General features: G+C 42.9%; 1 protein-coding gene across 1 annotated transcript; it reads right to left on the bottom strand.

Moving 5' to 3' along the window:
• Window positions 1-13,787: 13,787 nt before the first annotated feature.
• On the bottom strand, window positions 13,788-16,417 carry ap5s1 (adaptor related protein complex 5 subunit sigma 1). Its single transcript, XM_063045130.1, has 2 exons — window positions 16,186-16,417; window positions 13,788-15,369 (listed from the first exon to the last, which is right to left on the bottom strand). Exons 1-2 carry the CDS (start codon window positions 16,395-16,397, stop codon window positions 14,943-14,945), a joined length of 639 nt encoding a protein of 212 aa, XP_062901200.1. The 5' UTR covers window positions 16,398-16,417; the 3' UTR covers window positions 13,788-14,942.
• Between the last annotated feature and the right edge of the window lie 231 nt (window positions 16,418-16,648).

Below are 16,648 nucleotides of genomic sequence, written 5' to 3'. Positions count from 1 at the left end.
TGCAAATCACAGTGCATATGCCCTATACAGTACGTAAAACAATATTAACACAATAATATTAGCAGATAATAAAAAATTGTAACATTCTATGTATTAAACCGGGCTAAAAAAATACTAAGTTGAGCAGCATCTAGAGGGAGTGGGGAGAGGAATTATTGAGAATTCGGGTTGAGACCGTGCATAAGGACCCAACCTGAAACATCGACAATTCCTCTCCTCCTGAAGATGCTGCTCGACCTATTTTTTTTGGCCCCTGATTCCAGCATCTGTAATGTCTTGTGCGGCCATTAGTTACCAGCATGCTTACTTCTGCGTGTGGATTCTTGACCCACACCAGAGACTATATGAAAATTATTTCAAGCACCAGTGTCATACTGAGGCAGAGCTACAAATGGAACAGTTGTTATCTTTCAACGGAGATATCAAAACAAGCCCCTTAATCCCTTCGATTGTGAGCGGTGTACCTTTACCTAAACACTACAGGGAGGTAAATTGAAAAGGAAGGTGATATTTTCCCTTGAATTAAGCAGTGGAAGTGCTCAACATATTAAGTGGAACTGATAGGACCAATAGCAAAAGTCAATTTCTTCAGGTTGGAGAGCCTTGGACCAGTAGAAGATGAAGAAGAAAGCCCTTAACTCCCAGTGGAGTTTTCGGGACGCTGCCATGACGTTTTTTTAGCAGGCTTTCTTATTTTTATGAGGTCGAGTTGCTAGCTCAACACTCAACCCAGCACGGATGGAAAGCGTGCAAGAGGGCCGGCTGGATTCAAACTTGGGAGCCTTCACTCTGAAGTCCAGTGCTGATGCAACTACGCCACCACCCGGCATCCTTGAACCAGGGACAGAATGTTAAATTAGACCAAACCCTCAAAGAGTCGTAGTCGCAAGGCACAGAGGCAGGATCTTTGGTCTATTAAGTTCATGCTGAACATCATACACTCATTTACACTAACCCTTTACAAATCACATTTTATTCTCACATTTCAGAATCAGGTTTATTATCACTGTCTTACTGTATATGATGTGAAATATGTTGTTTTGCAACAGCAGAAAAGTTCAAAAGCAAAATTACCAGAAATTACAAAATAAATAAATAGCGCAAAAGAAAGAAATAGTGAGGTAGTATTCATGGGTTCATGGACTGTTTAGAGATCTGATGATGGAAGGGACGAGACTGTTCTTGAACCAGTGAGTGTGGATGTTCAGCTTCCTGTACCTCCTCCCTGAGTGAGAAGAAGGAATAACTTGGATGGTCAGGGGCCTTAATAGTGGGTGCCGTCTTCTTGAGGCAACATTGATGTCCTCATTGGTGGAGAGATTTATACTAACCTGGCTAATCTACAATCCTCTGCAGTCTCTTGTGATCCTGTACATTGGAGCCTCCATACCAGGCTATGATGCAACTAATCAGAATGCCCTTCATTACACATCTATAGAAATTTGTAAAAGTCTTTGGTGACGTACCAAATCTCCTCAAGCGCTTAACAAAAGGCCATTGGTGTGCCTTACTGTTGATTGCATCAATATGTTGGGCCCAGGACAGATTCTTGAAGATGTTGACACTCAGGAACGTAATGCTCCTCACCTCTCCATTGGTTACTCCTTTAAAAGAACTGGAATGTGTTCTCCCAACTTCCCCTTCCTGAACTCCACAATAAATTCCTTGTAGTCTTATTGACGTTGAGTGTAAGGTTGTTCCTGTTACATCAGTCAACCAGCCAATCTAACTCACTGCTGTCTGTCACCTTGTTGGCGTTTGAGATTTTGCCAACAGTGGTGCCATCTGCAAATTTATAAATGGTCTTGGTTAGCATGTCATTAATTTCACACAGAATTTCCTTTTTTCTCTCACATTAGCCTTCTGTAAGTTGCACCTGGACTTCTTGCAGAGTTCTGGATTGGTGGTCTTAAATGCCCCAGATCTAATTTGCGGCAAACTACAACTCTCTTGGTATAACCAGGGCTTCTGATTTGGAAAAACTAAGTGTTCTCAAAGGCACACTGGTTGCTATGGGTCAGAGATAGGAGACAAGATATAGCAAAGTTCAAAGTAAACTTTATTATCAGAGTACATATATGTTGCCACATACAACCCTGGGATTCATTTTCTTGCGGGCATACTCAGCAAATCTTTAGAATAATAACTATAACTGGATCAATAAAAGATCAAGTAGCGTGCAGAAGACAACAAACTGTGCAAATGCAAATATAAATAAATAGCAATAAATAACAAGAACATGAAATACAAGAAAAAGAGTCCTTAAAGTGAGATCATTGGTTGTGGGAATATGTCAATGGATGGGCAAGTGAGGGTATTATCCCCATTTGTTCAACAGCCTGATGACTGAGATGTAGTAACTGTTCTTGAACCTGGTGCTACGAGGCCCAAGGCTCTTGTATCTTCAACCTAATGGTAGCAGCCAGGGCAAAGCATGACCTGGGTGGTGAGGATCTCTGATTATGGTTGCTGTTTTCCAACAACAGTGGTTCATGTAGATCAGATCGGCCATGATACTACCAGCTGGTGGAACAAAAGAAAGAGATAGAATTAACTCCTTTTGTACCTATGTTTGTTGTTCTGTAGCCGGAAAGAATGCAGATCAAGTTTCCTGGATGATGAAAAGGCTCTGTCATGTTCAAGAGATGAGTCACTCAAAATCAAAATCACATTTATAATCACTGACTTATATTTGTTGTGTTGCATCAGCAGTAACATGCAAAGATACAACAGTGAGGTAGTGGATTCGTGGACATTTCAGAATTCCGATGGCAGAGAATATGCCGTTTCTAAATCATTGAGTGTGGGTCTTCAGGCTCCTGCACTTCTTCTACAATGACAGCAATGAAACAGGAATGCTGGATGTGAGGTACATAGTGATCGATGCTGCCTCCTTGAGGCACCACTTCCTGAAGATGTCCTTGATGGTGTGGAAAGTAGTGCCCATGATGAAGCCGGCTGGGTCTACAATCCTCTGCAGCCTCTTGCAATCCTGTACGTTGGAGTTTCCACACCAAACAATAATGCAGCCTGTCAGAATGCACCACAGCATATCCAATGGCCTGCTGGTGTGACAATGGTAGTCAAACCATTGGCCTAGTTGAGTCTCTTGCCACTGATGATACTAGAATATCAATGATGGAAAACTTTGTGATGGTAATGACTTTGATATCAAGGGTAGGTCATCAGCCACCATTTTGGAGAGCATTATTGATGACCTTCTATCTCACTGCTGCAGATGGCTTGACTGTTTGTAAAGAGACTCCTTGGTTTTGAGTGGCGATGTTGTGGTTTTTCAAGGACACTTCTGTTTACTTTGAATAGATGTGTTCCAGAAGGATCTGATGGCAACATCGACCATGGAACCAGATTCTCAAAAGGACTGAACACACAATGCCTCAAATGAACACAACCTTTAATCGAGACTTGAGAGCAAAGCAGTGATGTGTACACTGAGCTGCCAATTAAGTACTAAATGCAGCCTTGATTAACATCTGTTATCAAACCCAAAGGAACTGGCAGAACATCTGTGATGATACTTAACCCTCATTATGTGCAGGGACAGCATAAATTAATTCAGAAAGCCCATTTGAATGCTTTTTAAGGTTTGGATGGAAACATCACACAAAGGAAGTTATCCCAATGCAGCCATGATGACCTCTGTGCAGATGGAAGAGAATCTCAAAAGGCAAATGGGGCTTGGAGATTTAAACACAGGAGGAACTGAATGAACTATTAAGAAAGCAATGCTGAATTTGTATGAAGCACCAGTTAGTCAAGCATGGCAGAAGTTTACCCATTATTGTTTGGAAAAACATTTAAAGGATTTGGAGCCAATGCCAGTGAATGGAGGCTAAGCCCAGGATAATTTGCAAAATGATAAACAGGTTTGAGATACTGAATGTCTTCTGATTACTATGTGGCCTTAATTCATTCATAATGAGACAGGAAGGGCAAAGGTTCATGCCAGTGATGAGAGGTCATGGTTATGAAGAAAAGCTCAATAATGCTAGAAACTCTCAGCAGGTGCATGAAATGTGCAGCTTGAGAATTATCTGGATCTGACTTGGAGAGTCGAATAATCCATGATAAAGACCGGATCTCAGGGGACTTCCTTGCTATCACCAGGTCACCCAAACACAAACCAGGCATGAGGCTGCAAACTGCACTTGTATCTGCAGACCCAAAGGCTGGAGCTGTGTAGCTAGCACTTAGAAATCATGGTCAATCAGGTGTCGTTAGATTAACTAGCTTGGTACAAAACTGAGGGCTGAAGGGCCGATTCCAATGCTGCACTGTTCTATGTTCTAAACTAAAGCAATAAGTTCCACCATTAAATTCAGCAGGAATCAGGAGAAATTTGCTCGTCATTGTTTTCCGATTGCAAAGTCAGAAGTTGTTTTTTCCTCTCTCCTGGAAAAGATTGGGGCTCCATTTTATCTCACAAGACCATAACACATAGGGACAGAATTAGGCCGTTCAGCCCATCAAGTCTTCTGCACATTCGATCCTGGCTGATTTAATATCCCTCTCAAACCCATTGTCCTGTCTTCTCCTTGTAACGGTTCACACCCTTACTAATGAAGAACCTGTCAACCTCCACTTTAAGTATACCCAATGACTTAGCCTTCACATGATATATTATGTGGTTCCAGTACTTACTATGTTTTGCTTTACACATCCAGTATTGTGCTTTTATCTGGAGAATTTGAAACTTTTGTGGATACTGGGTAATTCTAACAGTGTATTCAGTGATGGTGAGACTATTTACACTATTTGTTAAAAGTATCTCGACTGGCTCCATCAGAATCAGAATCAGTCACACTGGCATGTGACTTGAAATTTGTTAACTTAGCAGCAGCAGTTCTATGCAATACATAATCTAGCAGAGAGAGAGAAAAAAAAATAAAATAAAATATAATAAATAAACAAGTAAATCAATTACATATATTGAATAGATTATTTTAAAATGTGCAAAAACAGAAATACTGTATATTAAAAAAGTGAGGTAGTGTCCAAAGCTTCAAATTCCATTCAGGAATCGGATGGCAGAGGTGAAGAAGCTGTTCCTGAATCGCTGAGTGTGTGCCTTCAGGCTTCTGTACCTCCTGTCTGATGGTAACAGTGAGAAAAGGGCACGCCCTGGGTGCTGGAGGGCTTTAATAATGGACGCTGCCCTTCTGAGACACCACTCCCTAAAGATGTCTTGGGTACTTTGGAGGCTAGTGCCCAAGATGGAGCTGACTAGATTTACAACGTTTTACTGTAGTTTTTTTCGATCCTGTGCAGTAGCCCCTCCATACCAGACAGTGATGCAGCCTGTCAGAATGCTCTCCACAGTACAACTGTAGAAGTTTTTGAGTGTATTTGTTGACATGCCAAATCGCTTCAAACTCCTAATAAAGTAATTGAGAGGCATAATATGATTAGGAATAGTCAGCATGGCTTTGTCAAAGGTAGTTCATGCCTTTTGAGCCTGATTGAACTTTTTGAGGATGTGACTAAACACACTGATGAAGGTAGAGCCGTAGATGTAGTGTATATGGATTTTAGCAGGGCATTTACTAAGGTTCCCCATGCAAGGCTTATTGAGAAAGTAAGGAGGCATGGGATCCAAGGGGCCAATTCTTTGTGGATCCAGAACTGGCTTGCCCACAGAAGGCATGGAGTCATATTCTGCATGGAAGCCAGTGACCAGTTGTGTGCCTCAGGGATCTGTTCTGGGACCCCTCCTCTTTGTGATTTTTTACAAATGACCTGGATGAGGAAGTGGAGGGATGGGTTAGTAAATTTGCTGATGACCCAAAGGTTGGGTGTGTTGTGGATAGTGTGGAGGGCTGTCAGAGGTTACAATGGGACATTGATAGGATGCAAAACTGGGCTGAGAAGTGGCAGATGGAGTTCAACCCAGATAAGTGTGAGGTGGTTCATTTTGGTAGGTCAAATATGATGGCAGAATATAGCATCAATGGTAAGACTCTTGGCAGTGTGGAGGATCAGAGAGATTTTGTGGTCCAAGTCCATAGGACACTCAAAGCAGCTATGCAGCTTGACTCTGTGGTTAAGAAGTCATACGATACATTGGCCTTCATCAATTGTGGGATTGAGTTTAAGAGCCGAGAGATAATGTTGCAGCTATATAGGACTGTAGTCAGACACCACTTGGAGTACTGTGCTCAATTCTGGTTGCCTCACTACAGGAAGGACGTGGAAACCATAGAAAGGGTGCAGGGGAGATTTACAAAGATGTTGCCTGGATTGGGGAGCATGCCTTATGAGAATAGGTTGAGTGAAATCGGCCTTTTCTCCTTGGAGTGACGGAGGATGAGAGGTGACCTGATAGAGGTGTATAAGGTGATGGGAGGCATTGATCGTGTGGATAGTCAGAGGCTTTTTCTCAGAGCTGAAATGACTAGCACGAGAGGGCATAGTTTTAAGGTGCTTGGAAGCAGGTACAGAGGAGATGTCAGGGGTAAGTTTTTTATGCAGAGAGTGGTGAGTGTGTGGAATGGGCTGCCGGCGGCAGTGGTGGAAGCAGAAACAATAGGTTCTTTTAAGAGACTCTTGGACGGCTACATGGAGCTTAGAAAAATAGAGGGCTATGGGTAAAGCCTGGGTAGTTCTAAGATAGAGACTTGTTTGGCACAACTTTGTGGACCGAAGGGCCTGTATTGTGCTGTAGGATTTCTATGTTTCTATAGCCGCTGTCTTGCCTTCTTTATAACTACATCGATGTGTTGGGACCAGGTTAGATCCTCAGAGATCTTGACACCCAGGAACTTGAAGCTGCTGATCCCTCTATGAAGATTGTATATGTTCCTTCATCTTACCCTTCCTGAAGTCCACAATCAGCTCTTTCGTCTTACTGATGTTGAGTACCAGACTGTTGCTGCGGCACTATTCCACTAGTTGACATATCTCACTCTTGTATGCCCTCTCATCACCACCTGAGATTCTACCAAGAATGGTTGTATCATCAGCAAATTTGTAGGTGGTATTTGAGTTATGCCTAGCTACAGAGCCATGTGCATACAGAGAGTAGAGCAGTGGGCTAAGTACAAACCCCTGAGGTGCGCCAGTGTTGATCGTCAGAGAAGGGGATATGTTATCACCAATCCGCACAGACTGTGGTCTTCCTGTTAGGGAGTTGAGGATCCAATTACAGACGGAGGTACAGAGGGCCAGGTTCTGCACCTTCTCAATCAAGATTGTGGGAATGATGGTATTAAATGCTGAGCTATAGTCGATGAACAGCATCCTGACGTAGGTGTTTGTGTTGTCTCTAGGTGGTCTAAATCCATGTGAAGAGCCATGGAGATTGCATCTGCCATTGACCTATTGTGACGATAGGCAAATTGCAATGGGTCCAGGTCTTTGCTGAGGCAGGAGTTCAGTATAACTAACCTCTCAAAGTATTTCATCTCTCTCGATGTGAGTGCTACCGGGTGATAGTCGTTAGGGCCGCCCATATTATTCTTCTTTGGCACTGGTATAATTGTTGCCGTTTTGAAGCAAGTGGGAACTTCTGCCCATAGCAGTAAGAGGTTGAAAATGTCCTTAATACTTCTGCTAGTTGGTTGGCACAGGTTTTCAGAGCCTTACCAGGTACTTCATCAGGACCTTCTCCCTTGTGAGGGTTCATTCTCTTTAAAGACAGTCAGCCTCTGAGACAGAGATCACAGGGTCATCAGGTGCAGCAGGGATCTTCACAGCTGTAGTTGTATTCTCCCTTTCAAAACGTGCATAGAAGGCGTTGAGTTCATCTGGTAGTGAAGCATCATTGCCATTCATACTGTTGGATTTCACTTTGTAGGAGGTAATGTCTTGCAATCCCTGCCAGAGTTGCCATGCATCTGATATCGCCTCCAACCTCATTCAAATGGTCTGGTGCAGCAATTCCAATGTGCAGGAACTCAAGAAGGTGCAGAGAGTAATGGACTCAGCCCTCCCCACCATCAGTAGTATCTACATGAGGCACTGCCTTAAGAGGGCAACTTCTGTTATCAACAGTCCCCACCATCTGGTTCATGCCATCTTGTTGCTGCTACAGCAGCCTGAGGTCCCCCAACACCAGGGTCAAGAACAGCCATTTCCCTTCAACCATTTTGTTCTTGAATAAATCTGTAAAGCCGTATTTAACACCTCATTACAGCAACATTATGACTACTAGCAGTACAATACAATGTGTTTTGTTATTACTCTAATTTCATTCTTGTATAAATTGTTGTACTCGTGAATGCTGTGTCACTGCACCAGTGATGTTGCTGCTAGTCAGTTTTTCATTGCACATGTGCATAAATATACTTGTCTAAACTCAATTTTGACTCTGCTGAATGGGGAATGAAGCAGGTTGTGAACAATTATCGGTGAATGAAGATTGTTCTTCCACATGGATGAAGAAAGATGGGCGAATAGTTAAAAGCAGACTTGTGGCATTTACTCTGCTGTGTCATTGAGGACAGTGCATACCAAGTCATTGCACCAATTTCTATAGATGTACCATAGAAAGCATCCTCTCCAGGTGTATTGCAGCTTGGTATGGCAACTACTCTACCCAAGAAATTGCAGGGTGTTTTGAGTGCAGTACAGTCTTTCATATATACTTACCTTCCCTCTGTTATTTATTCCATTGACACTTCCCACTGCCTCAGGAAAGCAACCAATATAATCAAAGACCCCTCCCACCCCATCTTCTTTTCTCTTTTCCCACCCTATCACATAGAAGATACAAAAGTTTGAGAACATATACAACCTGACTCTTCTATCCTCCTGTTATCAGACTCTCAAACACAACTCATATAAACTATAAAATTAATTATTAAACTTTATATTTACTTCATTATTGCAACTTATTTGTCTACCTACATTGCACTTTCCCTGTAACTGCAACACTACATTCTGCTTTTTTCACTGCTGCAACGTATTTATGTACAGTGTGATCTGCCCAGATGGCCCACAAACAAAAAACGTGCATCTCTGTCCACGTGATGATAATAACCCAATCACAACCCCTTAACCTGCTGCCACCTACGGCTCAAAACAGCCCACACAGCATTGTGGTTTTGATCTGCCATCCAGCCACGTTAACCAGCAGCAACTGAGATAAGGGAGGAAAGAAAGGACATATAGCTGAATTTCTTTGTTAATGAAATTCCATTTCACAATAAAAACACTGCTGGATTCAGTCCAGTTCATGGACGCATGACTTCATGGGATCAGTAAGGCCAAAGGGCCTGTTTCCATGCTATCTTGCCAATAGTCTCCAATTCCAAACTAAAACTTAAGCCTACCATTCTAACTCCAACACTTAACAGTGTTACACTTAATAGTTACACTTAATGTGAAACATATCAAGTTAAGTCAAGTCAAGTCACTTTTTATTGTCATTTCAGCCATAACTGCTGTTACAGAACATAGTAAAAATGAGACAATGTTTTCCAGGACCATGCTGCTATATGAAACAATACAAAAACTACACTGAACTATGTAAGAAAAAACACAAAAACTACACTAGACTACAGACCTATCCAGGACTGCATAAAGTGCACAAAACAGTGCAGGCACTACAATAAATAATAATAAATAATAAACAAGACAATAGGCACAGTAGAGGGCAGTAGGTTGGTGTCAGTCCAGGCTCTGGGTATTGAGGAGTCTGATGGCTTGGGGGAAGAACCTGTTACATAGCCTGGTCGTGAGAGCCCAAATGCTTCGGTGCCTTTTTCCAGATGGCAGGAGGGAGAATGGTTTGTATGAGGGGTGCGTGTGGTCCTTCATAATGCTGTTTGCTTTGCGGATGCAGCGTGTGGTGTAAATGTCTGTGATGGCGGGAAGAGAGACCCTGATGATCTTCTCAGCTGACCTCACTATCCGCTGCAGGGTCTTGCGATCCGAGGTGGTGCAATTTCTGAACTAGGCCGTGATGCAGCTGCTCAGGATGCTCTCGATACAACCTCTGCAGAATGTGGTGAGGATGGGGTGGGGGTGGGAGATGGATTTTGCAATAGGTACAGACTGTTTAACAGGACCTGGTACATTTATTTATAAAGAACTAGCTAAATCCTTCTTAAAGAGAATGTAATATTATCTTGATACCCGATCCAACCAAATGTGATGCACATTACTGGATCCCATCAGGTTTGAATCAGAATTCCAGAATAAATCATCAGATTAATACTAATGGCTGAATATTGTGTGTTTTAATCATTTTTACCATAAATATTTCCACAACCTAATTAACTTAAATGTTTCATAGCCAATCTCAATACTGGAATTTACAACCAAGTAGGGTCTGAATGTTTTAATTAAAACAATTTTTTCAAATTTTCCATCGTTTGCCATTTGTGGATGCACACTGACCCCTGGTGGCAACTTTCATTAGTATTGGCACACTCCCAAACCAAATAACCTCATCAGCATATAAATCTATTCACTCAAGAGGGTGGTCCAGTTTTAATTGAATACCAACTTGTCACTGGTATGGGGTAACATCTCCATTTTCCATGCATTTAATGCCTTTTAATGGATTTTTTTAAAAGTTACAATAGAAATGTGTCTCTAAACTTACATCACTTCAGTTACTTTCACTGTTTATTCTGCCAACCTAGGAAGTTGGCGGTGAGAATTTAGGATTCTTGTGCCATAGTACATCCAAGACACAGAACGTAAAGAATGAGAAGGCTTTTGAAGTAGCTGTATTGAAGACCTTTATTGCTACTGCTTCTAAAAGCTCTGTCATTCTTTGCACAATGTAATATATACTATATATGCCCAAGACAAACTTGCAGTTACATAGCACATTTCATAAACTAAAATATATCTCAGGTTGCTTTGGTATCAACCTCCTGAAATGTAGATAGTGTTGTAATGCAGGAGACGCAGCAGTATATTTCTACTTAACTGGCTCCCACAGGTAGTATTGTGATGTCTCAAACCAGGACTTCCAGGGATAAATCCCCTAGTATTCCTTTTGAAAATAGTTACAAACTTGGCTTCAGTGTAATGCATGTACAGTACATAAGTCTACTGCTCCAACTATACTACCTTTGGAGTATCACAAGATTCTTGAGAAACATTTGACCAACAGCACAACTGAGACCTTTGTCACTTGTGATTGGTGTTCATGTGCGTCACTTCTTTCAATCCTCCGACTGCTGGTGTGTTTTCTCCAGTCATATGCAAAACCAGTTCCATTTCACACATTTTAATAGGAGTTACACTGTGTTAACAGTCAAACTGTGTGTACAGAGATTTGAGTCCACATGGAACTGGTTACCCCAGAGCTTTCCAAGAGTTGGGTACATTCAAAGCTGACAATTTTGGGAAGAGGTCATTCAAAGGGTCTGAACCCCATGTTGGATTTTCATTTTAGCGACCCATAACACAAGACATAGAAGCAGAATTAGGCCATCCAGCCCAGCAAGTCTGCTCTGCCACTTCATCATTACAGATTTATTATCCTTCTCAACCCCGTTCTCCTACCTTCTCCCCATAACCTTTGACACCCCTACTAATCAAGAAACTATCAACCTTTGCTTTAAATATACCCAATGACTTGGCCTCCACAGTCAAATGTGGCAATGAATTTCACAGATTCACCACCCTCTGACTTAAGAAAGTCCTCGTCTGTTCTAAAGGGATGTCCTTGTATTCTGAGGCTGTCCCCAGCACCCAAAAGAATAATACTCATAATTCATTCAAAAATAAAACAAGTCAATATTGCAGGTAGATGACTCAATGTAACAACTGGCTGGTTATGACAGCTGCAAAAGCCAAACCTGCATCTGTTTCCCCAGGAGTCAGCCCATAGCTGAAGCGCATCGCTGGAATGATACATCCTAGCCTACAATTATCATGTCATTATGTATGTTATTACCACTCACTCTCTTGGAATTTTCTTCTCTTGCTGTCCCTCATAACTCAAAGGCAAAAGATCTGTTTCCCTCCACAACTCCCTGGCACAACATAAAAAATTATTTTGTAACTTCAATGCAACACTCCCTGGCAACATCCTCTCTATGGTTTCAACAGATGATAATTTTTAAGGTTCAACTTGTAATTATTTTTTGCCTGGTTGACTCTCAGCACGAGGGTAAACTTCTTCCTCTCAGACTCCATTATTAGTCCTGATGCCAGGTTTCAACTGGAAACATTTACAATTCCTTCCCACACCCCCCACCCATCCACCAGAAGCCAAGTTCCTCCAGCAGATTGTATGTTGCTTAGCCCCAAATGCCTTCCAGGCCATTGAGACTCAAATCATGTGGCCATTTAATTTAAACTTCCCCAGTGCCACTTGGGTTGGTGGTCTGCAGAGCATTTAATGTATCTCCTGCTGGTTTTAATTTTACTCGATTAGGATGCTTAGTAAAAAAAAGCATCTGAAATCCCCACTGTCAAATCACTGACCGCTAACCAAGGTCAAAATGCCGCTAGTCGAAATATGAAAGTGCACCTGAACTGAGGCAGCATCTGTGGGGCAGATTAGAAACAGAATTAACATTTCAGGTTAACATCTCATCAGGGGATGTTGGATAGGTAGATCACCATCAAACCCTTGAATCTTTTTCTCCCTTCAAATGCACTGTGCTTGGTCAATATCTCAGCCACAATTTTTCCAGTCTTGCTCTTAATTGCAATTGCAGATCTCGTGATCTCAGTTCTGAGTGGTTAGTTTCTACGGAAGCCACAGCTTTGTTTGAAAAAGATTTCTAGATTTCCAATACTTTCATTGTATTTCATGAATGACTCTAAATTTTCATCCTCCTGGTATCAAATGTGTCAAAGCAAATTTCTCTCCATCTCTATCGAATTTTATTTGTTCCAACATCTCAAGCTGTGACCACCCCACCCCCCAATCCCCTGAATTTCTTATTTCCCTACACCAAATTGGTCCTTGTGGTTTAAGCCTCCTGAATTGTATATGCAGCAAGAGGAAATGAAAGGTCTTCTGCAAAATGAATGAATACACATTGGGCTGAGGTGCTAAACCTGATAGTTCTTGGACACAATATTTACTTTATTATCCGTAACAGCTGGAATTAAAGCCAAGTAACTCTTTACTCTCGGCACAGTGAAATTAAAATGTATTTGATTTTGTGAAGAAATAACACATCATCGTTTAGGACACACAGCAAGAGGAGTGAAGAAGAGTTTAAGATCCATAATGACGTGGCAAATGTGGACCAGGGTGTACAAGAGCATCATGAACACACTATCCTGCTCCATTGTGCTGTCATAGCCTCTATTTCTTACCTATACAAAGCTTCAACTAAGAGTCACAGAGCTATACAGCACAGCAGCAAGCCCTTTGGCCCGACTCATGTAAGGTAGCCAAGTTGTCTACCCGAACTTGTCCCGTTTGCTCATTTGACCCGCACTGCTCTAAACATTTCTTATCCATCTATCTGTCCAAATTTTCTTAAACATTGTAATTGTGCGCACTTCTACAGTACCTCTGGCAGCTTGTTCCCTATACCCATCAATCACTCTCTGTGAAAAAGTTTCCCTTCAGGTCCCCTTTAAATCTTTCCCCTCTCACTTTAAATCTATGCCTTCTAGTTTTAGACTCCCTACTCCAGGAAAAAAGATAGTAACCATTCACCTTATCTATGCCCTGAATGATTTTATATACCTTTATAAGGTCACCCACCCCTCAGGTCTCCTGTGCCCCAAAGAAAAAAGTCCCAATTCTGTCCAGCCTCTTCTTATAACTCTTACTCTTCAGTCCCAGTACCAGCCTTGTGAATCTTTTCTCAAATCCTTACAGCTTAATAATATCCTTACTATAGACCAGGGATTCCTAACCTGGGGCCCACGGACCCTTTGCTTAATCCTATTGGTCCATGGCATAAAAAAGTTTGGGAACCCCTGCTATAGACAGACAACAGAACTCCACACAATATTCCAATACGACATACTGTATACAGATGCAATATGACATCCCAACCCTTGTAGTCAATATCCTGACTGATAACTGCCTTCTTCACCACTCCACTCTGTCTACCCATGTCATCAGTTTCAGGAAACTATGTAACTGTACCCCTAGGCCTCTCTGTTCCACACACTCTCCAGGGCCCTACCACTTACTGTGTAATCAAAGTTTTGTTTATAAAAGGCATCCATTAAATAATCCATAATTCTTCCATTTCCTTTATTTGATTTTGCATTGATATAGTCATGAGCTTTCAAAATTGAATAAACAAAGTTGTTTATTTTACTGTTATCTGACTGCACAGATACAATATGAAATTTGCCATTAAAATATGAACATCTTTTTGCATTTTTCACTGACAAAACAGAGAAGACTTGCATTTCTGTGGCACCAGTCACAGCCTCAGAATGTCCCAAAGTTTTACAACCAATAAAGGATGTCTTCATTGCTCCAAGAAGGGCAGTAGCCAATTTGAACAGACGATCAGAATTTCAAATTCAAATTAAGAGAAAATCAAAGTCACCCCCTCCCCTTTGTTTCATTAAAATATCATGGGATGTTTTACACTTATGGAATATGAGAGATGTGAGCAGCAAAGATGATGCTGGAGGAATTCAGCAGTCAGGCAGCACATGTGGAGGGAAATGGACAGTCGCTATTTTGGGGTCCTTCACCTGGAGTGGATACGACCTCAGCCTAATATTTTAACTAAAAGACAAGAAGCCTGAATTGTTGCACTGAGCATCCACGGCAAAACATCAGCTGCTTCATCTCTCAGACAAAACCACTACACCAGAATGTTTTTGTGCTCTAGATAGGGCCCCTATCACGACACGATGATTGCAGTTAGAATGTGCAATTATTGAACTGGAACAGGATGTGGTTGGAATCAGATGTGTTGCCCTGGGCCATATATCTTTTTCAGGTTCAGAATGAATGTAGGCATAACTTTGAACACTGGTTCTCTCTGAGCTGCTGCTGAGCATCTTAAGTGACTTCTGCTTAAGTCTTACTTCAACATGGAAGCATTGAGCTCCTTCTCCAAACTCTGAATAAAGCAACAGTTAAGAAACATCAGTTGACCATGAGGTAGAAATGTGTTGAGGATTGCCTCAATTCGATCTGTCTTCAGCACAATGTCATTACTGTGGTTGAACAGTCTCAAATGCTCTTTAAAGTACCTAACCAACAGGCGCAGGGTGTTCTCCGCTAACATAAGGTTCTCGTAGGTATCACAGATTAGGGCAAAGCCCAGGAGGTGGACTCCTATCCATACAACTGTTGTTTCTTCAGCGAAGATATCGCCAGCAGGGAGCCGGAACACACCCAAATCCGGCTCCTGGAACCCAATGGATTCCTCACCCAGTGCAGCCCCCGAGTCAGGGAGTGGTTTATCTGCCACCTGCCGAGCCAAAATACAGGAGGAAGACACTTGCCTGAAATCAAAAGGCACAGTGACTTTATTCTACTGCATACACAGTCTAAGTTTCACTGGCCCATGTACCTGCAGCTATGGAGGTCAAGCGCCACATTCTGATTGATGCCTGCTCATATCACTTCTTCCTCAAATTCTGGACTAGTAGTCCCTTTCCCTAACTTCTCAAATGTTCACACTCATTGTATCTTTGCCTCCTCCCACCTCTGCCTCGTCCCCCCAATCCATTCCTCCAGAACTCAAACTGTAGTCGACCCCAGCCCTTGCTCTGCTACACCTGCTCCTTACCGCTCAGTCCTGACCCTCCTACCCCCTCAGTCTACCAACACTTCAGATATTCACCCCAAATATTACTCATCCCCTGTATCATGCCACTTGTCACTCACCTCTGCTATCATCACTCTCCACCACCATTCTCCTCCACTTGTGCCTCTCTGTTTTACAAAGCAGCTCTGTCACTGTCTCGGAACTCTGCCACTTGTCCACTATTGGCACCCCTCAATCCCTCCTCAAACCTTGCTCCAAGTACTCAAGCTCTCCCCAACCCCACCAGCTCGCCTCACTTCACTAGTCCGCACTCCCAACCTCCTCCACCCACCGCAATCCTCATCACCCATCTCTCCCAACGCCTCCACCCACCCCAATCCCTTCACCCATCCCAACACCCTCACCCACCTCCATCCAATCCAACGCCTTCTTCTACCTCACGCCGTAACCACCACCACCATCACAGACCCACCCCTGCACCACCCCGCTTCTCCACCGCACCCCCCACCCGCCTCCGCTAATCACCCGTCGACCCCTGCCTGTCCCTGACCTGGCGACGGCCATCAGCTGTTCCTTCGCCCGTAGCCTATCACGCTGCAGGCCATGACTGGCCTGGTCGGAAACTGGAGCCCCGAGCTCGGCTTCCCGACTGGAGGCTGGAACCGGGAGCTCGACAGGCGGTCCCTTGGGCCCGAACAGCCGCGAGTAGAGCAGCCGGGTCCGTCCGCGGCCGAGCGTTAGCAGCACGAAGCCCCGCACCATGGCAACCGCAGTAGGTGGGTATCGCCTCTCGCGAGAACAGGGGGGGTGACGTCAGTGAGAGCGCCGAAGGAACTCAGCAGGTCAGACAGAATCTATGGTGGAGTGAAAAAACAAGCTGGTAGAGATCCTTTCACCAGGACTGTTTATTCCCGTCCATAGACACTGCCTGACTAATGGGGCCCTCCAGAATTTTCTGTGTGATGCTCAAAATTTACAGCATCTGCAGAATCTCTTGCATTCAGGACTACATT

This window comes from Mobula hypostoma, chromosome 4 (genome assembly GCF_963921235.1).
Source record: "Mobula hypostoma chromosome 4, sMobHyp1.1, whole genome shotgun sequence".
Taxonomy (NCBI): domain Eukaryota; kingdom Metazoa; phylum Chordata; class Chondrichthyes; order Myliobatiformes; family Myliobatidae; genus Mobula; species Mobula hypostoma.
The sequence above is the reverse complement of the archived record's forward strand: the minus strand, read 5'-3'. Positions and strand labels throughout refer to the sequence as shown.

Bases quoted from the DNA above. Each gene is read 5' to 3' on its own strand.
- ap5s1 (XM_063045130.1), bottom strand. From the start codon at position 16,397: ATGGTGCGGGGCTTCGTGCTGCTAACGCTCGGCCGCGGACGGACCCGG. The intron at 15,370-16,185 runs GTCAGGGACAGG...TTTTGATTTCAG, and splicing joins CAGCTGATGGCCGTCGCCAG to GCAAGTGTCTTCCTCCTGTA.